Here is a 23,502-nt window from a genome sequence, read left to right on the forward strand (position 1 = left end):
CGCGTTTCCCCCGTTCCCTCTGGTCCACAGGGTCCTTCTGAAGGTGCGCAGGGACAGGGCTCGTGTGATCATGGTAGCCCCGGCATGGCCCAGGCAACATTGGTACCCCATGCTGCTGGACCTGACCATAGCCGATCCAGTTCCCCTGCCCCTTCACCCGGACCTGATTACCCAGGAGCACGGGACCCTCTGTCACCCAGACCTGCAGTCGCTGCACCTAGCGGCGTGGCTCCTGCGTGGCTGACCGGTTCTGAGCTGCGCTGCTCCACACCGGTGAGGGAGGTGCTTTTGGGCAGCAGGAAGCCTTCCACGAGAGCGACATATTCGGCCAAGTGGAAGCGTTTCTCCTGTTGGTGCGTGGAGAGAAATCTCCGCCCTATGGAAGTTTCGGTGGCCGATATCTTAGACTACGTTTGGTCCCTCAAACAGCAAGGCCTGGCGATATCGTCGTTGCGAGTCCACCTGGCAGCTATCTCCACCTTTCACCCGGGTGCGGATGGTCGCTCTATTTTTTCTCACCCGACGGTGTCTAGATTCCTTAAGGGACTGGAACGTTTATACCCTAACGTCCGTCTCCCTGCTCCAACCTGGGATCTTAACCTGGTGTTGTCCCGGCTCATGGGACCCCCCTTTGAACCGTTAGCTACTTGCTCCCTGCTTTACCTCTCTTGGAGGACTGCCTTTCTAGTAGCTATCACCTCAGCTAGGCGGGTGTCGGAACTCCGGGCTCTTGTGGTAGACCCCCCATATACAGTCTTCCACAAAGATAAGGTGCAGCTGAGGCCACACCCTGCCTTTCTCCCCAAGGTAGTCTCGTCCTTCCACATCAGCCAAGAGATATTCCTTCCGGTTTTTTTCCCGAAACCTCACTCCTCAGGCAGGGAGCAGCAGCTCCACTCGCTTGATGTCCGTAGGGCTCTCGCGTTCTACGTGGAGAGGACCAAACCCTTCCGCAAATCCCCCCAGCTTTTCGTGGCGGTAGCGGACCGCATGAAGGGGCTTCCTATCTCCTCCCAGAGGTTATCCTCATGGGTAACGTCCTGTATCAGGACCTGCTATGACTTGGCCCACGTTCCTACGGGCCGTGTGACTGCGCATTCTACCAGGGCGCAGGCATCGTCGCTGGCTTTCCTCGCCCGTGTGCCCATCCAGGAAATCTGTCGGGCAGCGACCTGGTCATCGGTCCACACCTTTGCTTCCCACTACGCCCTGGTCCAGCAGTCAAGAGAGGGCGCGGCCTTCGGATCTGCAGTGCTCCATGCCGCGACTTCTCACTCCGACCCCACCGCCTAGGTATGGCTTGGGATTCACCTAACTGGAATGGATGTGAGCAATCACTCGAAGAAGAAAAGACGGTTACTCACCTTTGTAACTGTTGTTCTTCGAGATGTGTTGCTCACATCCATTCCACACCCGCCCTCCTTCCCCACTGTCGGAGTAGCCGGCAAGAAGGAACTGAGGAGCGGGGGGGCCGGCAGGGGTATATATCAAGCGCCATGGCGGCGCCACTCCAGGGGGCGACCTGCCGGCCCACTGGAGTTGCTAGGGTAAAAAGTTTCCGACAGACGTGCACGCGCGGCGCGTACACCTACCTGGAATGGATGTGAGCAACACATCTCGAAGAACAACAGTTACAAAGGTGAGTAACCGTCTTTTCCCCAGGGCCCAGTCTGCCGCTCCAACAGAGCACGGGATGTTCCTCTCTGCTTCCTGGGACAATTCTGCACTTGAGCTGGTTTGTAAAACAAGCTTTTTGGAGAGGTCAGGACTGGCCATGTCTGACTCTTTACACGGGTGTTTTTTCAACTGCTGAAAGGCCTTCTCACAGGCCTTGGGCCAGCACACCTTCCTGGGGCTACTGTCCTTAACTGGGTCCCTGAGGGGAGCTGCTAGCATTGAAAACCCTGGCAACAAAGAAGCAGCCGTAGCCTACAGGCCCCCAAAACCTTTGGACTTTCATCTTTGTGGCTGAGCATGGGCACGTTGTGAGGGCCTGGACTTCGCCAACAAGAGGCTAGACTTGGCCTTCCCCAGAATATATATCCCAGGGAGATGGTCTCTTTTTTCTCCCCTTTGCACTTTGCCAGTTTGCAGGCAGCCCAGCCCCATCGCAGGGGCCAAAGCACATCAGCAACCTGTGCTAGATGCTCCTCCCACTCTTGGCTGCAGATGGACCATGTCACCTAATTGGGCTGTTGCCTGTAAGCCAGGAGGTGAAGAACTTGATCCGTGAGCTGTCGGAACATTGCATGGAGAACAAAGGGAATAGTCTGAAATTGACAGAGGCCAATTTGGCAACGGTGGTTTTCTCCTGTGATTCCAGTGTGAATGGGATCTCTCTGTTTCCCTTTGTTACTTCTAACATGGTGCTATACCGGGCCTCATCCAGCTTGTCCACTCAGGGGATGGGGTGGGCATCAAATTTAGAAATAGCACTGACCTTTCTGCAGAACTGCATAGTGTCATCCAGCTTTAGGACCAATACAACCAGGCTTCGCCATTCACTGCAGGATTCTTCCATGACCCCTAGATCCAACATTGTCTGGACCTCTTGCCTCCTAGCCTCCCACATTTTTGGATGGAGTGGCCATGGATTCTTCCAGATGAATTGCCAAGATTCCATTTGACAATGGTAGTGCACAAGAGAGCTGGGCTCTCTGTTCCAGTAAGAGGTGTTCCCCCATCTGTATAGCATCTGGATCTGGTGAGGTGAGCGCTAGGGGCCCCAGTTCTGGCTTAGGGGAAAAGGAGCAATAAATAAGCCCCGTCGCTCCTTCCCTGGCTTCAGAAGGTTAACATGGTGAGTTTCCTCTTCTCAGTCTGCCTGATTTCATAGTTAACTGGCCCTACTTGTCAAACTACCTCATATGGTCCTTGCCATTCAGCAAGTGACTTGGACTCCGTCCTTGGGAGTAGAGTTAGTGTCCAATTGCTTTAATATGCACGTACCTGCCCCCTGCTGTTGGCTCGCTCTTGGGTCTGTTGAGCATTGAAGATCTTTTCTTTGGCAAAAGCCCCTAGGGTTTTGAGGTGATGGGAGAGGGAGTTTGTTGTTGCAGAGGACTGGCGACGGAACTTGGGATCCAGGCCAATGGCCTGGAGGATGGAGACCCCAGTGACCGGTGACCTGGCGACCTGGTGACCCAGAGGCCCGGCTCAGGAGTCACAGCCGGGTCTGGCCAGTGGGAGGACAATGGACTGCGGGGGAGGACCCCGTTGACCTGACCAGCCAGTTCCAGCTGGAGGGGCCAGAGGACAGACGAGAGGAGAAGAGGCCCAGGCGACCCTGTTTACCTAAATGGAAGACAATGGACAGAGGCAGAGCTTGGGACCGGTGATCTCAGATGCCCAGCTGGGAAGGAGGGGGGCTGGGGCTGGAGTGGGGAGCAGGCAGAGCCCACCTGGATGCAGGGGAGACTTGGATATGCTGTGCTGAGGGAGGCCAGGCCTGAGGTCCTGAGAGTTTCCTATGCTCTGTTCAGACGCTCAATAAACCCTCCTGTTTTACGCTGGCTGAAGAGTCACTCTGGTCTAGAGATCAGGGCTGCATTATTCCCTGTGGGGGTGGAGGCCCCAGGGGGTCCAGAATGAGTGGACTCCCTGAGGGGGCCCACGCGAGAGACAGGTGTGCCAAGGCTCAGAGAGGTGCAGCACCAGGAGGTGCAGGGGCCTAACCCCGAGAGAGAGTGGACTCCCGAGAAGGGCTGTCTCACTGAAGGGGGTTCCCCCGAGGGACCGCACAGGGCCAAGAGTGGGCATGATCTGTGAGTCCGTGACAAACGTCGACAATGGGGAGTGTGACCATAGGGGCTTCTATACCCCCTCAGGTCCTAGGAGCTTGCATTTGGGGCAGAGCTGCACAAGGATTTAACGTCTTGGTGAATTCTGGGCCAAAAGAAGTGATCTAAAATCCTGGCCAGGGTCTTCTCAGGACCAAGGTGACCCCCAGAAGGGATAGCGTGAGCCCATTGCAGGGCTTCTTCCCTAAGGTCATGGAATTGAGGAGTTGCAACCAAACGTCCTCCATCGGTTGGTCTTTCTCCAGCTGGTGCGGTTGCTCTGCCTGGAGCTCAAACCATGGTGCTACTCTGCTTGCTGTGAGTCTGGCACAAAGTTTCATCCTCCCTCTGGTTCTTTATGAAGTCTGTCTCTCTGGTTAGGATGTCCCTCTCCTGGGGGAGGGCCACTGTTGCTTCGTTGTTAAGGGGCCTTCTGGAGAAGCTTCCCTCTGGCTGGATCCTACCTCCCCAGGGTCCTCACCAACACCTGCCAATGTCATAGGTTTGGGGCTCCCGTCTCCCCAGGTCTGCTCAGCTGCTTGCTCCAGGGTCCCTGGGGTTGGTTTAAATTCCCTCGATACCTCTCAGAAATGCTCCCAATCCTGTCCCAAGACCATGGGGAAGGATATTGTTGAGGCCAGCCCCATTATAAGCCACTTGGTGTTTTCCCCTACAGCCAACGGCACACTTCTCCGTGGGGCACACCCAGAATCCACTAGGCCCGTGACCTCAGCTCCATTTATCTGCATAGGAACCATTTGTGGCGAATTGGGAATGTTCTTGTTTTCTCTGAATACTGGGTTGGTGCCTCAGTGTCCCCCATCCAGTTCTTAAGTATCTAGGTGGTGGAATAAGGGTGTGTGATTGCTGCAGAGCAAAGGGCCAGTGCCCCTAAATGCCTGACGCTCTGTCTCCTAGCAACTGATGGCCTGGGCCCCTCCTCTGCAAAGGTGCCAGCTGAAGGTGTTGGAGACAGAGAGATCAGGTGACCTCCTGGCCCGGGAAAGGAGCTGAGCAGAGGAGTTGGGGCTGGAGGGGGTTGTTAGTCTGGAGCTGGCTGAGGACAGACGTGGGGGTCTGGCTCACTGCCCCCCAGAATGGACCCAGCCAAGGGGTCCAGTACACTGTATCTACAAGCTCTGTTTTAGACCCTGTTCCTGTCATTGAATAAACCTGTTTTACTGGCTGGCTGAGAGTCACATCTGATTGCAAAGTGGGGGTGCAGGACCCTGTGGCTTCCCCAGGACCCCGCTGGGGCGGGCTCGCTGTGGGAAGCACACGGAGGGGCAGAGGATGCAGACTGCTCCAAGGAGAGACCCAGGAGGTGAAGCCATGTGAGCTTCTTGCCCTGGAGACAGTCTGCTCCAACGGAGAGGAGGCTCCCCAAAGTCCTGCCTGGCTTTGTGGGGAGCAGTTCCAGAGCATCGCCCGGGGACTCCGTGATACCATTACTTCAGCTGGAATTCGTTTATGGGCCCAGCATTCTGCCGTCCACACCTGTGCATAGCCACATACCTTATGGGGCAATCGTGGTACCAGGGACCTGGGGGCCCACATGAAAAGCAAGTCCCTGCTGCTGGCCGAGTGGCCGCTGGCCCCGGGGCCCGCTATTTGAGATAGCCCTTCCCTATATGCCTTGTCTACTCCCCCTCCATAGGGTCCCAAGGGCCTTTGTTCAGACTGGGGTCTGAGATGCTGGGGTTTGCTGCCAGGGCCCAGTCCAGGGCTCAGCGACCTGCTGGGCACCTTAGAGGCTGGTGGTTGCAAGATCCCCCTGTCTGATTGCTGGCTCCCTGGGGGGGCTCTCCCTTGAGCTGAGGTGCCCTTGGCCTCAGGCAGTTGCTCACATGAAGCAGTTAGAGCCATCTCTGCAGCTAAATAATTCTCCAGCAGCCAGGCGCATTGGCTAGGGACTCTGGCCAGCGTCTGAGCACCCAGCCCCTGCCCTCACACAGAAGAATGGGATTGAACTGCTCCACCACACTGAGCTCGGCCACCTCCACTGCAGTCTGAGTCTCCGGCTATTGCCATTTCTCCCCAAGGAACCTCTGGGAGGCCTCCCCAAACCCCCTCAGCGCCTCACACAGAGACTCCCCCAACACCCCTCAGTGCCTCACGCAGAGACTCCCCCAAACCCCCTCAATGCCTCACGCAGAGACCCCCCCAAACCCCCTCAGCGCCTCACACAGAGACTCCCCCAACACCCCTCAGTGCCTCACGCAGAGACCCCCCCAAACCCCCTCAGCGCCTCACACAGAGACTCCCCCAACACCCCTCAGTGCCTCACGCAGAGACCCCCCCAAACCCCCTCAGCACCTCACACAGAGACTCCCCCAAACCCCCTCAGCACCTCATGCAGAAACCCCTGCAAGCCTCCTCAGCGCCTCACGCAGAGACCCCCCCAAACCCCCTCAGTGCCTCACACAGAGACTCCCCCAACACCCCTCAGTGCCTCACGCAGAGACCCCCCAAACCCCCTCAGCGCCTCACACAGAGACTCCCCCAACACCCCTCAGTGCCTCACGCAGAGACTCCCCCAAACCCCCTCAGTGCCTCACGCAGAGACCCCCCCAAACCCCCTCAGCGCCTCACACAGAGACTCCCCCAACACCCCTCAGTGCCTCACGCAGAGACTCCCCCAAACCCCCTCAGTGCCTCACGCAGAGACCCCCCCAAACCCCCTCAGCACCTCACACAGAGACTCCCCCAAACCCCCTCAGCACCTCATGCAGAAACCCCTGCAAGCCTCCTCAGCGCCTCACGCAGAGACCCCCCCAAACCCCCTCAGTGCCTCATGCAGAGACTCCCCCAAACCCCCTCAGCACCTCATGCAGAGACTCCCCCAAACCCCCTCAGCACCTCATGCAGAAACCCCTGCAAGCCTCCTCAGAGCCTCACGCAGAGACCCCCCCAAACCCCCTCAGCGCCTCATGCAGAGACCCCCCCAAACCCCCTCAGCGCCTCACGCAGAGACCCCTCCAAAGCCCCTCAGCGCCTCACACAGAGACCCCCAACCCCTCAGTGCTGTATGCAGAGACCCCCCCAAATCCCTCAGCGCCTCATGCAAAGATCCCCCGACCCCTCAGTGCCGTATGCAGAGACCCCCCCAACCCCTCAGTGCTGTATGCAGAGAAACCCCCAAACCCATCAGTGCCTCATGCAGAGATCCCCCGACCCCTCAGCACCTCACACAGAGACCCCCCCAAACCCCTCAGCGCCTCATGCAGAGACCCCCCGACCCCTCAGCACCTCACGCAGAGACCCCCCGACCCCTCAGCACCTCACGCAGAGACCCCCCAACCCCTCAGTGCTGTATGCAGAGACCCCCCCAAACCCCTCAGCGCCTCATGCAGAGACCCCCCGACCCCTCAGCACCTCACGCAGAGACCCCCCAACCCCTCAGTGCTGTATGCAGAGACCCCCCCAAACCCCTCAGCGCCTCATGCAGAGACCCCCCGACCCCTCAGCACCTCACGCAGAGACCCCCCCAACCCCTCAGTGCTGTATGCAGAGATCCCCCCAAATCCCTCAGCGCCTCATGCAGAGATCCCCCAACCCCTCAGCACCTCACACAGAGACCCCCCCAACCCCTCAGTGCTGTATGCAGAGACCCCCCCAAATCCCTCAGCGCCTCATGCAGAGACCCCCCCAACCCCTCAGCGCTGCCCACGGTGACCCCACCCAGCCCCCGTCTCAGCGGAGCTGCAGGCCCCTCACCTGGGCCCCTGGCACGCTCAGGCTCAGGGTGCTGGGCCGGGGTTTCTGCGTCTCCTCGGTGCTGGGCGAGGGGATGGGGGAGGCCGAAGGCGAGGGAGGCACGTCCAGTCCGGTCCCATCTGGCTCCTCCTCGTCCTCGTTGTCATCGATCATCTCAAACTCCTGGAAATCCTCCGAGAAGGTGCAGATGGGGTGGGGCTGCTCACAGCGCTCCAGCACCAGGCCGTCCTGGGGGGCACACAGGGGTTAGGGGGCAAGGCTCCATCATCTGACTGTCCTGGGGGGGCACAGGGGTTGGGGGCAGGGCTCCATGACCCAGCTGTCCTGGGGGGGCACACAGGGATTAGGGGGCAGGGCTCCATCACCCAGCTGTCCTGGGGGGGCACACAGGGATTAGGGGGCAGGGCTCCATAACCTGGCTGTCCTGGGGGGGCACATAGGGGTTAGGGGGCAGTGCTCCAGCACCATGCCATCCTGGGGGGCACACAGGGGTTAGGGGGCAGGGCTCCATCACCCAGCTGTCCTGGGGGGCACACAGGGGTTAGGGGGCAGGGCTCCATCACCCGGCTGTCCTGGGGGGCACACCGGGGTTAGGGGGCAGTGCTCCAGCACCAGGCCATCCTGCGGGGCACACAGGTGTTAGGGGGCAGGGGGCCATCATCTGGCTGTCCTGGGGGCACACAGGGGTTAGGGGGAAGGGCTCCATAACCTGGCTGTCCTGGGGGGGCACCTAGGGGTTAGGGGGCAGTGCTCCAGCACCAGGCCATCCTGGGGGGCACACAGGGATTAGGGGGCAGGGCTCCATCACCCAGCTGTCCTGGGGGGCACAGGGGTTAGGGGGCAGGGCTCCATCACCCGGCTGTCCTCGGGGGACACAGGGGTTAGGGGGCAGCGCTTCAGCACCAGGCCATCCTGGGGGGCACAAGGGAGTTAGGGGGCAGGGCTCCATCACCCGGCTGTCCTGGGGTGGGCACAGGGGCTAGGGAGCAGCGCTTCAGCCCTGGGGGGCTGTGACATTATGAGTGCAATATATCTCATTGAAAGGTGACAGGGCCAGAAAGAGTTAATTAACTCACAGGCTGACCTGACCCATGGCCAAACTTTAGAGACTCATTAGGAAGATATTAAATGAACAGAGCTTTGACATGCAGCTGCATTGTTAGAGGTAGAAGGGGAGGTGTTTGCTCAGGGCTTGGGATGTAAGCAAACAAATCTTGTCTATTGCTGTAGCTCGGATTCAAAGATCAAAAAAGGAGTATTAGTGTTTAGGAAGCCACTTGAGTGAAATAGTGTTACTGTCTATGTCTCTGTGACGGTTGGGGTAACCTGTATCTGAACTCTTTAATGGAAAATTCTCCTGTGCTAATTGCCAGGATGTTTGGAAGGAGAGTTAAGCTCATTGTTTTCTCAGGCCAAAAGGCTGCTGGAAATATATAAGAACCCTGGGACACGATCCTGCTTCATCTCAGATCTGCTTTGGGTTTCAAAAGGGGGAACCTTAAGCCACAAGGATTGAGGTCCCCAGTCACTGACTGGAGTCACCCTGAATATGGACATCGGACTATAACCTATGGACTGTTTCTAAAAGGACTTTTGGCAACTACAAGCTCATCTCTGCTATGTATCTGAACCTCAAGAATTGAATTCAAGTCTGTCTGTATATCGATCTTTTAACCAACTCTCTCTTTTATAATAAATTTTAGTTTAGTTAACAAGAATTGGCTATCAGTGTGTATTTTAGGTAAGACCTAAGTTATCATTTGACCTGGGTCTGGGGCTTCATCCTCTGGGATCAGGAAAACCTTTTCTTTTATATTGGTAAGATTTTCAGAATTTATCATCATATGTTTGACAGGTGTGTCTGGACAGAGGCCTGAGGCTGGGCACTTTCAGGGAACTGCAGTGTTCGAACTTCCAAGTAACCAGTGAGGTGCTGTAGAAGCTTCTTCTGTCCTGGTTGGTAAATCTAAGTCTTGGAATATCCACCAGCATTTGGGGTTTGTCTGCCCCGTTCTGTTTGCAGTTCAGCCTGATTGAGTGACCACAGCTGGCTCCCATGGGACACACAGGGGTTAGAGGGCAGTGCTTCAGCACCAGGCTGTCCTGGGGGGCGGGAGGGCACAGGGGTTGGGGGCAGCGCTTCAGCACCAGGCTGTCCTGGGGGGAGGGCACTGGGGTTAGGGGGCAGCGCTTCAGCACCAGGCTGTCCTTGGGTGGGGGGCACAGTTTAAATCTGAAATGGTGCCTCTGCCCAAACCCTGAAATGTGAGTGAATGGAGGGAACAGTGACCCACTGAACTGGGAGGCTGCAGCCACATGTCTGTCTGGCCCTGTGTGTCCCCCCATGTGTGTACATGGCCGGTGGGTATAAGAGGCCGGGGGAGCCTAAGCCTCCCCAAATAAGATGGGGTGCACCTCCCACTGCAGGCTCCCCGACCCGCCATGTTTGGAGCACTGCTGGTGAAAGGGTGCCTGGGCCATAGCCTCATCTGTGCTGCTCCTCTTCCTGCCCTCTCTCCGCCTCTTCCTCCGAGGCCCCACTCCCTCTCCCTCTCCACCTCTTCCCCCAAGGCCCCGCCCTCATTCCACCTCTTCCCCTGAGGCCCCGCCCCCTCTCCGCCTCTTCCCCCAAGGCCCCGCCCTCATTCCACCTCTTCCCCGAGGCCCCGCCCCCTCTCCGCCTCTTCCCCCAAGGCCCCGCCCTCATTCCACCTCTTCCCCCAAGGCCCCACCCCCTCTCCGCCTCTTCCCCCAAGGCACCGCCCTCATTCCACCTCTTCCCCCAAGGCCCCACCCTCATTCCACCTCTTCCCCCGAGGCCCCACCCCCTCTCCGCCTCTTCCCCCAAGGCCCCGCCCTCATTCCACCTCTTCCCCGAGGCCCCGCCCCCTCTCCGCCTCTTCCCCCAAGGCCCCGCCCTCATTCCACCTCTTCCCCCAAGGCCCCACCCTCATTCCACCTCTTCCCCCGAGGCCCCGCCCCCTCTCCGCCTCTTCCCCCAAGGCCCCGCCCTCATTCCACCTCTTCCCCTGAGGCCCCGCCCCCTCTCCGCCTCTTCCCCCAAGGCCCCGCCCTCATTCCACCTCTTCCCTGAGGCCCCGCCCCCTCTCCGCCTCTTCCCCCAAGGCCCCGCCCTCATTCCACCTCTTCCCCCAAGGCCCCACCCTCATTCCACCTCTTCCCCCGAGGCCCTGCCCCCTCTCCGCCTCTTCCCCCAAGGCCCCGCCCTCATTCCACCTCTTCCCCCGAGGCCCCGCCCTCATTCTGCCTCTTCCCCCAAGGCCCCGCCCTCATTCTGCCTCTTCCCCCGAGGCCTCACCCTCGCTCCACATCTTTTCCCCAAGGCCCCGCCCCTCTCCACCTCTTCCCCACAGCCCCGCCCTCGCTCTGCCCCCTCCCCCAAGGCTGGGGGAGACCGAGAGCCACAAGTGATGGGAGGGGGGACTTAAGGGGAGGGGGAAAGAGGCACAAGCAGCAGAGGTCCTCAGGGGAGGGGGCAAAAAAGCACGGGCGGGTTGGCTTTGGGGGAGGGGGCCAAGCAGGATCAGGGCATGGGGCAAAGGGATCGTGGAGCTGGGCCTTTGGGGAGGCAGCCTCGGGGTAGAACAGGTGATGGGGCAACAATCTGGGCAGTGCAGGCCCCCCAAATGCAGTAGGCACGTGCTGCCCATGTCCGTCTGTCTGGCCCAATGTCCCCCCTGTGTCTGTCTGTCTCTATGTGCCCCCCCGTGTCTGGCCCCATGTCCCCCCTGCGTCCCTCTGTCTGGCCCCATGTCCTCTCTCATCCGTCTGTCTGTCCCCAGATGCCTCCCCATCTGTCTGGCCCCATGTCCCCCCTGTGTCTATGTGTCTGGCCCCAGGTGCCCCCCCATCTGTCTGTCTCCATGTGCCCTCCCATGTCTGTCTGGTCCTGTGTCTCCCCCATTCTCTCCCTTCTCTTTTGCCCCCTCTCCTCACCTTTGCTGCTGGTGTCTGGGCTGAGCCCAACATCAGTGTCCCTGCCTGCCTGCCTTCTGCGGCTTCCCTCTCCCTCCCTGCACCATCCTGGGCCTGGAGTTGCTGAGTAAGCCCAGCCGGAGCTCTGAGTCACTGCTGTCTCCAGGCGCCTGTCCCCCAGCTGGCTCGGCCAGAGGAACAGATCAGGGCACTCAGCAATCCTGGCATGTCTGTGCTAGCTGAATTCGTGGCTGGCTTTCAGCACCTGCCAGTTGCACCCCTGGCACCAGCCACGGGCAGGATCCCAGCGTGGCAGGGTTGCTGCTCTACCACCACGTGCTTTGGCCCTGCTCTTGGGTGACCGTGCAGTAGGGGAGCCGGGATCCTCTCTGCATGAGCAGTTTAGCAACAGCACCCCAGGACTTGTGCTAGCAGGGGCTGGAATATGCTCACAGATTAGAGAGGCAGAAGGGACCACAATGAGAACATAAGAGTAGCCGTACTGGGTCAGACCAAAGGTCCATCTAGCCCAGTGTCCTGTCTTCCCACAGTGACCAATAACAGGTGCCCGAGGAAATGAACAGAGCAGGGCAATCATTGAGTGACCCATCCCCTGTCATCCAGTCCCAGTGTCTGGCAGTCAGAGGTTTAGGGACACCCAGAGCATGGGGCTGCATCCCTGACCAAAACCTGTGTTGACTCTTCCTCAACTAATTGTGTTCATCTATGTGTCTGACAATTCTGTTCTTTACTCCAGTTTCAGGCAATTCGCCTGCTATTGGAGTTAGGCTACCCAGCCTGTAATTGTCAGGACTGACTCTGAAACCTTTTAAAAAACATTGGTGTACATCTGGTACAGAAGCTGATTTAAATGCTGGTTTATAAACCACAGTTAGTAGTTCTGCAATTTCACGAGTTCCTTCTGAACTCTTGGGTGAATCCCACCTGGTCCTGGTGACTTTTTACTGTTGAGTGTGTTTAGTTTAGTACTGTTTAGTTTGTTCCAAAACCACCTATAATGACACCTCATTCTGGGACAGTTCCTCAGATCTGTCACCTAAAAAGAATGTCTCAGGTGTGGAAATCTCCCTCTCATTCTCTGCAGTGATGACTGACACAAATAAGGGCGTGGCTACACTGGAGAGTTGCAGCGCTGGTGGTGGGTTTACAGGGCTGCAGCTTAGTAACTGTCCACACCTACAAGGCACATCCAGCGCTGCAACTCCCTGGCTGCAGCGCTGGCTGTACACCTGGTCTGCTTGGGGTGTAACGATTGCAGCGCTGGTGATGCAGCGCTGCTCATCAAGTGTGGCCACCAAAAGTGCTGTTATTGGCCTCCAGGGTATTAGGAGGTATCCCAGAATGCCTGCTCACAACAAACCGGAAGAATGGCTGAACTCCGAGCTCCCCCGAGCTGCTTAACTAAAAAATAAACAAAGCTCCTGTTTGCTCCATCGAGCAGAGGCAGGCAGGGGAATTGCTTTGGAAGGTTCACAGCTGTTTGCTTGAAGAGAGAAACTGTACGCTCACACGGCAGAGGGGAAGGGGGAAGTCCGTGTTGAGCAGCTGGTTATGTGGTCTGACGGCTATTTAGGAGTGCATAATTTGCATTTAGTGAATAAGAGAGGGGTGGGGGAAGGGCTCGAAACTTTTAAATTGATTGCAGGTTGGTGATGTGTATGTTCCAGTCCTTAGAACTTGCAAGGCAGGGAGCTGACAGCTCCAAAAATCCACTCTCTCTCTCCCCCCACGTTCCCCCTCACCTCCCCTCTTTTGAAAAGCACGTTGCAGCCACCTGAACACTGGGATAGCTGCCCACAATGCACCACTCCCAACAGCGCTGCAAATGCTGCAAACGTGGCCACATTGCAGCGCTGGTAGCTGTCAGTGTGGCCACACTGCAGCGCTTTCCCTACACAACTGTACGAAGACAGCTGTAGCTCCCAGCGCTGTACAACTGTAAGGGCTGGTCTACACTACGGGGGAAAATCAATCTTAGATACGTAACTTCAGCTACGTGAATAACGTAGCTGAAGTCGAAGTATCTAAGATCGAATTACTCACTGTCCTTACGGCGTGGGATTGATGTCCGCGGCTCCCCTTGTCGATTCTGCAACTCCGTTCAGGTTGGTGGAGTTCCGTAATCGATATAAGTGCGTTCAGGGATTGAAATATCGCGTCTAGATGAGACACGATATATCGATCCCCAAGCAATCGATTGCTACCCGCCGATACGGCGGGTAGTGAAGACGTACCCTAAGCCCTCGTCCAGACTAACCCGCGGCATCGGCGGGTTAAAATCGATTGCTCGGGGATCGATATATCGCGTCTAGTCTGGACGCGGTGTATCGATCCCCGAGCGCGCTTACATCGATTCCGGAACTCCATCAATCCGAACGGAGTTCCGGAATCGACGCGGAGAGCCGCGGACATCGATGGCGCCCCGTCCAGACTGGTGAGTATCTCGATTTTAGAAATTCGACTTCAGCTACGTTATTCACGTAGCTGAAGTTGCGTATCTAAAATCGATTTTAATTTCTAGTCTGGACGTGGCCTAAGTGTAGCCATATCCTAATTCATTTAGCTTCTCTGCCGTGCTCTGTGATCATCTAGTCTGACCCCTCATGTAACACAGGGCAGAGACCTTCCCTGAGATAATTCCTGTCTGAAGTAGAGCAGATCTGCTAGGAAAAAAATCCCATTGATTTAGAATTGCCAGTGGTGAAGAACCCACGCCAGCTGTGGGGAAGCTGCCCCAGTGGTTAATAACCCTTACTTACAAAACTGCACCTTATTTCTAGTCTGAATTTACCTGGCTTCAACTGCCAGTGCTGGATCTTGGTACACCTGGCTTTGCTAAACTCACCAGCCTTCTATTATGATCAATTCACCCTTTAATCTTCTCTATTAGCTGAACAGATTGAGCTCCTCGAGTCTACTACTACAAGACCTATTTTCCAAACTTTCAATCACTCTCGTTTCTCTTCTGGGACCCCTCTCCAGCTTACCAACAGCTGTCACAAATTGTGGGCATGGAACTTCACACAGGATCCCAGCAGTGGTCTCCCCAATGCCAAACATAGAGATGAAATAACCTCTTTGCTACTCAAGATTCCCTGCTTACGCACCCCAACGTAGTGTCGAGTCGCTCTCTCCTCCACAAGCAGGAGGAGAAACCAGGAAGCCACTGCACAGGATTCTCTAACGTTATGAGACGTTATTGACATAAACTGTGACCGTATAGATAATTGCTGCAACCACTGTTATATATTTGCAGCAAATATTGTACAAAGGTTGTTGTATAAAGTGTCTAGAAAAAGGTTAGAATTTGCTGGTTATGATTATATTACCTGTATGTGCGTATCATTTTTGTAGTTGAAGTTATGAATATTGGCTCTGTACTTGTATCTCAATGTGTTTGATTCTAAGTAGCATTAGTGAAGCATTTGGTCAGCTTCTTAAGAAAGGAATTTGCAGACTAAGTGCCCAGTCAAGAAACACTTAACTGACAATGGATCTTGGGAGACTCGAATCCACATGAGAAGTCTGCCTGGGGAAGTTCAAGGTAGCATGTGAGCAATGGCTGCTCTCCCTGTAAAGAACTGAGTCACGCATGGACATGTGACTTGCCCATATGACTCCAAACTCCATCTTGCTGTTGTGATTTTCCACAGTAAGAACAAAGGGATCCTTCCAGGGGGCAGAGAATATAAAAGTCCCTGAAAACTCCTCCATGTTATCTTCAATCCTGCTTCTGACCTCTGGAGGAACCTTGCTTCAAACTGAAGCTCTGAATAAAGGACTGATGACCCATTCCAGCTGGGGATGTTCCAGAGACTTGATTTGAACCTGCAGTTTATTCCATCAGTGCTACAAGCCTGAACCAAGAACTTTTCCATTACTGTATGGAATTGATTCCATTTAACCAATTTTAGCTCTCATTTATATTTCTTTCTTTCTATGAATAAACCTTTAGATTTCAGATTCTAAAGGACTGGCAACAGCGTGATTTGTGGGTAAGATCTGACTTGTATATTGACCTGGGTCTGGGGCTTGGTCCTTTGGGATTGGGAGAACCCTTTTTTCTTTTACTGGGTTGTTGGTTTTCATAACTGTGACGAACTGGGAATGTTCTCGATGTGTTCTTTGAAGGCTAAGTGAGGAGTGTTGGCCGGGGAAGGCTGCAGGGGCATTTTGCTGGGACTGTCTGCATTGGGGATGGGAGACTGGCCTTGAAGGAGGATACCTGAGCACGGAACATAAGAACCCAGGAAGGGGATTGCAGGCCAGATGACATCTCTGCCCGGAAAACTGGACAAAGGGTGGGGGAGGAGCCGGGGGAGGCTGAGTGAGATGGTTGGAGGGGGTTTCAGTTTAGAGCTGGCTGGAAGAATGGAGGGGAGTCCAGATGGGGCTCTGGTCTTCCAATGCGGCTCTGGCCTCCCTGGTCCCCCAGATGGACCTAACTGAGGGGGTCCTGTTGTCTGTACCAGCAAGGCCTGTCTTGGACTGTGTTCCTGTCGTCTAAATAACCCTTCTGCTTTACTGTCTGGCTGAGAGTCCCGGTGAATTGCAGGAAGCCGGGGGTGCAGGGCCTGGTGTTCCCCCACACTCCGTGACAATAAACATTCATCCCCATAACGAGTGGCTGCTGCTGGTGATACTGGGAAACTGGAGTGTCTAAAGAAATTGCTTGTATGACTTGTGGTTAGCCAGTGGGGTGAGACTGAAGTTCTCTCTGTTTGACTGGTTTGGTGCCTTAGGAACCCAGCCTGGGGCTGTGACTGCCCTGCTCTAAGCAATTTGTCCTGAATTGATACTCTCACTTGGGTCCCGCCACAGGCCACATCATTACAGTGGTGCAGTCGGTAGGATCCAGAGCACCAGGTCAATTAAGCTTTGGGTCATAACCCCACGCTATCCAAATTGGAATGTTGGTATTGAGAGTTTGGTTGGTTAAAGAGCAGTTGCAATGGGTGAGCAAAGAGCATATGAGGCCTTGACAAAAAAGCCCTGGAAAACTTGTGTTCAGAAAGGGAATAAGCTTTAGAAAGACGCTACAGATCAAGAACTGAGAGATCTGTTAATGGCCAGTGAGCAGGAGGCAGGAGCGCAGCCCTTACCTGAGGCTACAGAAGCTGGAGAAGCAATTGGAATGCAAAAGGTAGCAAGTAAACTGCAACTGGAGCATGAACAGAGACTAGCAGATCTGCGATTGCTGGAAAGGCAGAAGATCGCTGAGACAGAGAAAGAAGCTAAGGAAAGGAATGGCTGAATTAGAAAAAGCTGCTGCTGAAAGAGAGGTAAGGGCTTGTAGAAACAAATGGAATGAATGACTGGCTGCTGAGGAGAGAGTTGCCAGACTTAGGCTCCAAGTCAAAAAAGCAAGGGAAGAACAGCAGAAACTGTATCATCTTGAAAGTTCAGTATATAACAATGTTGGTATTTTGTAGAACTCTGAGCAGTTGTCTGTATTTAACCCATTATGCTATCGCCAGGGGGAGGGGGACCCCTATCTGGTGGGAAATAACTGTTTGCCTGTGCAAAAAAGCTGTTTGTCTGTGAATGAAGTTTCTGAATGTCTGTCTAATGCAGGGGTCAGCAACCTTTCAGAAGTGCTGTGCCGAGTCTTCATTTATTCACTCTCATTTAAGGTTTCATGTGCCGGTAATACATGTTAATGTTTTTAGATGGTCTCTTTCTATAAGTCTATAATATATAACTAAACTATTGTTGTATGTAAAGTAAATAAGGTTTTTAAAATGTTTAAGAAGCTTCATTTAAAATTAAATTAAAATGCAGAGCCCCCCGGACCGGTGGCCAGGACCCGGGCAGTGTGAGTGCCACTGAAAATCAGCTTGCATGCCGTCTTTGGCACGCGTGCCATAGGTCACCTACCCCAGTTTAATGTCTCAGAAGTGAATCTGGAATTAGATCAAGCACAGAGAGAACTCATTGGTCAGGAAAATGTTTCTCAGGAGCAGATTAAAGGGGATGGTCAGGTGGAAGCCCTAGCTGAGGAAGCAAAGGGTAGAGTTCTGCTGGGTGATGGATTGGTGGCTAGTACAGCTTGTAAAAGTGAACCTGGAAAGGGTAACTGTGATTTGCTGGGAGTACCTCAGTGTAGTGAAAAAAGCAGCAGTTTATCTGTGGCGAGTGGCCATGTGCCTGGTAAGGAAAGTCTGGGGCCCAGGAAGCCTTGTGAGCCGATGGCTTTGTCTAGTCAGCAGTTTGGGAAGACAAGGATAGTGGAAGATGAGTGTCCCTATCCCTTACCTGTTACCTGTGTGGAGAATTGGGATAGTGAAGGAAATGTGCCTGTGTCCGTTAGGAGTAATGACTTGCCCATGGAGCTATCCCAGTCTCCAAGCAGCTATTTGTGGACAGCCCTGTGTGCTGGGATAATGGAAATGAGATCCCGAGCTGTGTGTCTGGTGAAGGAGAAGGTTTCTATGACGCAATAGGGAGTGAGATGGCTGCAGTGGAGTTTGAGTTTTGGGCTGGCTGGGGAATCAGAGGGAACCCCAAGGCTGGGGTCTAAGATCCGAACCCCCCAGAAGGTCCTGACTGAGGGGTCCTGTTTATGCCTACAAGCTCTGGTTTGGACTGTGTTCCTGTCCTCTAATAAACAATCTGTTCTACTGTCTGGCTGAGAGTCATGGTGAATCACAGGAAGCTGGGGGTGCAGGGCCTTGTCTCCCCCAAACTCTGAGACAACTGGTGGTAGAGGTGGGATCTACTGCACCCCATGAAAAGTGCTTCCTGCAGTAAGTGACTGGGGAGCAGTAAAACAAAGGGGGATTGACAGGGACCAGGTGTGCTGAAGAGTCGGCGAGGAATGGTTTTGGAGGGTGGAGGAGCTACGCTTAACCCCAAGAAGTGGTGACCTGGAAAAGGGCTGGCACGCTAGGGGTCTCCTTGGAATCTGTGGGGAGCGGTGACCACACAGGCCTAGGAGCGGCCAGCAGGAAGATGTATGCCAAGCACCTTAAGGGAGACCTGGTGGAGCTGTGCAGGCAGAGGGCAAAGAAAGGAATGTTGAATTAGAAAAGACCAGCTGATTGCCCGGCTGGAGGAGGGAGATCGCTTGAATGAACTGATCCCTGTCTCTGAGGGAAGCAGCCCGGCAGATGCAGCGCAGGTACTGATGTCTGTTCCAGCTGGGAGCGGTCAGCCGGTGGCTGAGGGCTTCCCGAGACCCCTCCTACCTATGCCTAGGGGAAGGGCAGGGAGGAGCCCAGCGAATGCCAAGGGCACTGTGACCCCCCCGACCAGCAGGGGATCCTCCCGGCAGAGCTCCCCATTGCTGGAGCTGAGGCGGCTGGAATGGGAGAAGGAGATAAAACTGAAAGAGCTGGAGTTGAGGCAGCAGGAACTGATGGAGGAGCGAGCAGAACGAGAGAGACAGAGACAGCAAGAGCTGGAGGAGTGAGCAGAACGCGATGCGCAGGAGAGCTGGCCAACAAGTTTGTGAACAGCCGGTTGGGGGGTGTCAGGAAGGAGTCTCAAGGAACAGGTCCTCCATGATGCAGAGAGAGTGTCACTCTGGGACCTCCCAAAGGGAGAACATGGAGAACCCCCTCCCAAGGGGAACATACAGCGTCAGTACCAACTGACTGGGTCGAGGGGACCAACGAGACATGAGCTGCTATTACTGTGGCCAGAGAGGCCACATATGGACCCAGTGCCCCAAACTCAGGGCTAGACCGAGCAGACCGATCCCACACAAAGTTAACTGGGTAGGGACCCAGCTGGATGAGGGGCTGGCTTCCCAAGCAAGGGGGGCTGACAACTCCCCAACTGCTCAGCAGGGAGGAGGGCCCCAGGCCATCTTCTCTGGGGGGCTGGATGCCCCGGACACAAAGTTCTTCATTTACAGGGTGTGCACAGGGCGGTCCCTGTGGAGCGAGTGCCTTGTTCCCCTGGAAGCGGATGGGAGGAAGGTCAATCGATACTGCGATATGGGTGCGGAGGTGACACTGGCCCAGTCAGAGCTGGTAGCTCCAGATCAGGTGATGCCCAATACCTATCTGACTCTGACGAGGGTGGGCGGGACCCCATTCAAGGTGCCCATGGAGAGGGTACATCTAAAATGGGGGGCTAAGGAGGGCCCCAAGGATGTGGGGGTGCACCATTTTCCCACTGAGGTGTTGGGGAGGGGGGACCTAGAGGACCGGCCAAGCAACCCCCAGAACACCCTGGTCGTGACCCGCAGCCAGAGCCGGTGAGGGACACTGAGCCCTGACCTTGGAAAGGATACCACACCAGAGGCACAGAACCCCACGCTGGTGGGGAGGGAGCCCCAGGGACAAGGCTCAGAGGGGTTGCGGCTTCAGACCCAGCTGGTGAGAGAGAGCAGATCCCCATCCCTGTCCCAGCCGCTGAGTTCCGGGTTGAGTTACAGAAAGAGCCCTCCTAGCGGAAGCTAAGGGACCTGGCCGACCTCAGTGCAGTACCTATCATGGGGAGAGGTTGCCAGGAGAGGTTCCTGTGGGAGAAGGGGTTCCTGTACCGAGAATGGGCTCCCCCAGGGGAAGTAGAGTCATGGGGGATCAGGAGGCAGCTGGTGGTTCCCCAGAAGTATCGCCACAAGCTATTGTACCTGACTCATGACATCCCTCGCAGGGCACCAGGAGATCTGGCATACCAGGCAGAGGCTGTGTCATAAACAGATAGCTAAGGGTTAATGTGTCTTTCACCTGGAAAAAAAGTAACCTGAAGCACCTGACCAGAGGACCAATCAGGAAACAAGACTTTTTCAAATCTGGGTGGAGGGTTTTTTTGTGTGTGAGTCTTTTGTTCTTGGGGTCTTCTGCCTGACTCCCTCTCGGCTATGAGGGGATTTCTATTTCCTGCTTTCTAATCTTCTGTTTCCAAATTGTGAGTACAGAGATCATAAAAACAATAGGGGTTATTGTTTTTTTCTTTTGTATTTACATGTCTATAGTTGCTGGAGTGCTTTAAATTGTATTCTTTTTGAATAAGGCTGTTTATTCAATATTCTTTTAAGCAAATGACCCTGTATTTGTCACCTTAATACAGAGAGACCATTTTTATGTATTTTTCTTTCTTTTTATATAAAGCTTTCTTTTAAGACCTGTTGGAGTTTTTCTTTAGTGGGGAACTCCAGGGAATTGAGTCTGCAGCTCACCAGGGAATTGGTGGGAGGAAGAAGTCAGGGGGAAATCTGTGTGTGTTAGATTTACTAGCCTGACTTTGTATTCCCTCTGGGTGAAGAGGGAAGTGCTTGTGTTTCCAGGACTGGAAATAGAGAGGGTGGACTCCCTCTGTTTAGATTCACAGAGCTTGCTTCTGTGTCTCTCTCCAGGAACACCTGGGGGGGGGGAAGGGAAAAGGTTTATTTCCCTTTGTTGTGAGACTCAAGGGATTTGGGTCTTGGGGTCCCCAGGGAAGGTTTGGGGGGACCAGAGTGCCCCAAAGCACTCTAATTTTTTGGGTGGTGACAGCTTTACCAGGTCCAAGCTGGTAACTAAGCTTGGAGGTTTTCATGCTAACCCCCATATTTTGGATGCTAAGGTCCAAATCTGGGACTAGGTTTATGACAGGCTGCTACAGAACTTTTATTGGCCCGGGGTCTTTACTAAGGTCCAACAGTACTGCCAATCCTGTGACCCCTGTCAGAGGGTGGCAAAGGCCCGGGACAAGGGGAAAGCGGCTTTGAGACCTTTGCCCATCATAGAGGAATCTTTCCAGAAGGTGGCTATGGACACAGTGGGACCTCTCAGCAAGAATGACCCGGTCAGGGAAGAAATACATCCTGGTGGTGGTAGATTTCGCCACCTGCTACCCCAAGGCAGTGCCCTTAGCTTCCATTGAAGCAGACACTGTGGCAGATGCGCTGCTGACAATTTTCAAACGAGTGGAGTTCCCCAAGGAAGTCTTGACAGACCAAGGGTCCAACTTCATGTTGGTCCTGCTCCGGTGCTTGTGGGAAAAGTGTGGGTCCAGCACACCTGGGCCTCAGCATATCACCCCTAGTCTAATGGGCTGGTGGAGAGGTTCAATGGGACACTAAAAATGGAGAGAGGGATAGCTCAGTGGTTGAGCATTGGCCTGCTAAACCCAAGGTTGAGCTCAGTCCTTGAGGGGACCACTTATAGATCTGGGGCAAAATCAGCACTCGGTCCTGCTAGTGAAGGCAGGGGGCTGGACTTGATGACCTTTCAAGGTCCCTTCCAGTTCGAGGAGATACGATATCTCCATTAATGTATTTCATGATGCTAAAAACCTTTATGAACCAGCACCCACAGGACTGTGACAAGTACTTACCTCACCTGCTGTTCACGTACAGGAGTCTACCGGGTTTTCACCCTTCAAACTGTTATACAACAGGAGGGTAAGGGGGTCCCTAGACCTGATGAGAGACGAATGGGAGGGGAAGGCCACTCTCAATGGACAGTCAGTGGTGGAGTATGTCCTGACCTTCCAGGAAAGACTTGCTGAGCTCATGGGCGTGGCCAGGGAGAATCTGGCAAGAGCCCAGATGAAGCAGAAGGTCTGGTATGATCGCACGGCACGGGCCTGCGCCTTCGCCTCCGGGGATCAGACGATGGTTCTCATCCCCGTGAGGAAAAACAAACTCCAGGCTGCTTGGGAAGGGCCCTTCAAGGTTGTCAAGTAGCTAAATGAGGTAAACCAAGTGGTGGAGCTGTCTAACTGGGCTCATCACCGTCGGGTGTACCATGTGAATAAGATGAAGCCACACTATGACAGGGGGAATGTGGTGTTGGCCGTGTGTGGACATTGGGAGGAGCAGGGAGATGACTCTTTAGTAGATCTCTTCCCTGGGACAAGAGCTGGTTCCTCCCAGAAACAATTCCACTCTCTGATCGGCTGACCGTTGCCCAGCAAGCTGAGATCAGAGGGGTGCTGCATCTGTACTGACAGCTGTTTTCCAGCCAGCCTGGACACAATAACCTGACTGTCCACCGGGTGCGGACAGGATTGCATCCCCCTATAACAGTAGTCCCCAATCTTTTCGTCTGGCGGGCGCCAGATGAAGGACCGCGGCGGCGGTTGAGCATCCGCTGAAATGCTGCCAAAATGCTGCCGACAAGCAGTGTCATTGAGAGGCATTTCGGCGGATGCTTGACTGCCGGCCAGGACGCGGGCACATTTAGATGCCCTCGTGGGCATCATGACACCTGTGGGCACCGCGTTGGGGACCCCTGCCCTATAAGATGCTCCCCCTTCCACATCACAGGGAAAACTGCTCAGGATCTGGAAAGAGAGGTCAGGTACATGCTGGCTTTGGGGGTGACCCAGCCGTCTTCCAGCCCTTGGGCCTCGCCAGTGGTGCTGGTCCCCAAAAGGGATGGGTCGATCTGGTTCTGTGTGGACTATCGAAAGCTCAATGCCATCACCGTATCTGATGGCTACCCCATGCCCAGGCCTGACGAGCTCCTAGACAAGCTGGGAGGCGCTTGGTACCTCACCACCATGGATCTTACAAAGAGCTACTGGCAAGTGCCACTGGATGCAGATGCCAGGCTGAAATCGGCCTTTATCACCCCTCTGGGGCTCTACGAGTTTCTGACCCTGCCCTTCGGCCTCAAGGGAATGCCGGCCACCTTCCAGCGCCTGGTGGATCAGCTACTGCGGGGGATGGAGAGTTTTGCTGTGGTGTATATTGACAACATCTGCGTCTTCAGCCATAGACTCATAGACTCATAGGTCAGAAGGGACCAATCTGATCATCTAGTCTGACCTCCTGCACAAGGCAGGCCACAGAACCCCACCCATCCAATTTTATACACCCCTATCCCAGGACCGAGTTATTGAAGTCCTCAAAAATGGTTTGAAGACCTCAAGCTGCAGAGACACCACCAGCAAGCGACCCGTGCCCCACGCTGCAGGGGAAGGCGAAAAACCTCCAGGGCACCTGCCAATCCGCCCTGGAGGAAAATTCCTTCCCGACCCCAAATATGGCGATCAGCTAAACCCTGAGCATGTGGGCAAGAGTCTCCAGCCAGCACCCAAGAAGGAGTTCTCCGCAGCAACTCAGTACCCATCGCATGCAACATCTCCCCGCAGACCATTGAGCAGACCT

The 23,502-nt window shown here is 55.0% G+C and overlaps 1 protein-coding gene across 5 annotated transcripts in view; it reads right to left on the reverse strand.

Moving 5' to 3' along the window:
* MAPK8IP2 (mitogen-activated protein kinase 8 interacting protein 2) overlaps positions 1-23,502 on the reverse strand; it is an 81,481-nt gene that overhangs the window by 33,205 nt on the left and 24,774 nt on the right. For 2 of the 5 annotated variants that reach the window (XM_050952621.1, XM_050952661.1), the window contains exons 3-4: positions 8,333-8,360; positions 7,497-7,744 (exon numbers count right to left, since the gene is read on the reverse strand). In XM_050952621.1, the coding sequence (XP_050808578.1) occupies positions 7,497-7,744; positions 8,333-8,360 (276 nt within the window). Of the gene's footprint in view, positions 1-7,496; positions 7,745-8,040; positions 8,069-8,332; positions 8,361-8,429; positions 8,458-23,502 lie in introns of all 5 variants that reach the window. The other 3 variants (XM_050952631.1, XM_050952641.1, XM_050952651.1) reach the window with 3 other exon arrangements.

Source organism: Gopherus flavomarginatus, chromosome 1 (genome assembly GCF_025201925.1).
Source record: "Gopherus flavomarginatus isolate rGopFla2 chromosome 1, rGopFla2.mat.asm, whole genome shotgun sequence".
NCBI lineage: Eukaryota > Metazoa > Chordata > Testudines > Testudinidae > Gopherus > Gopherus flavomarginatus.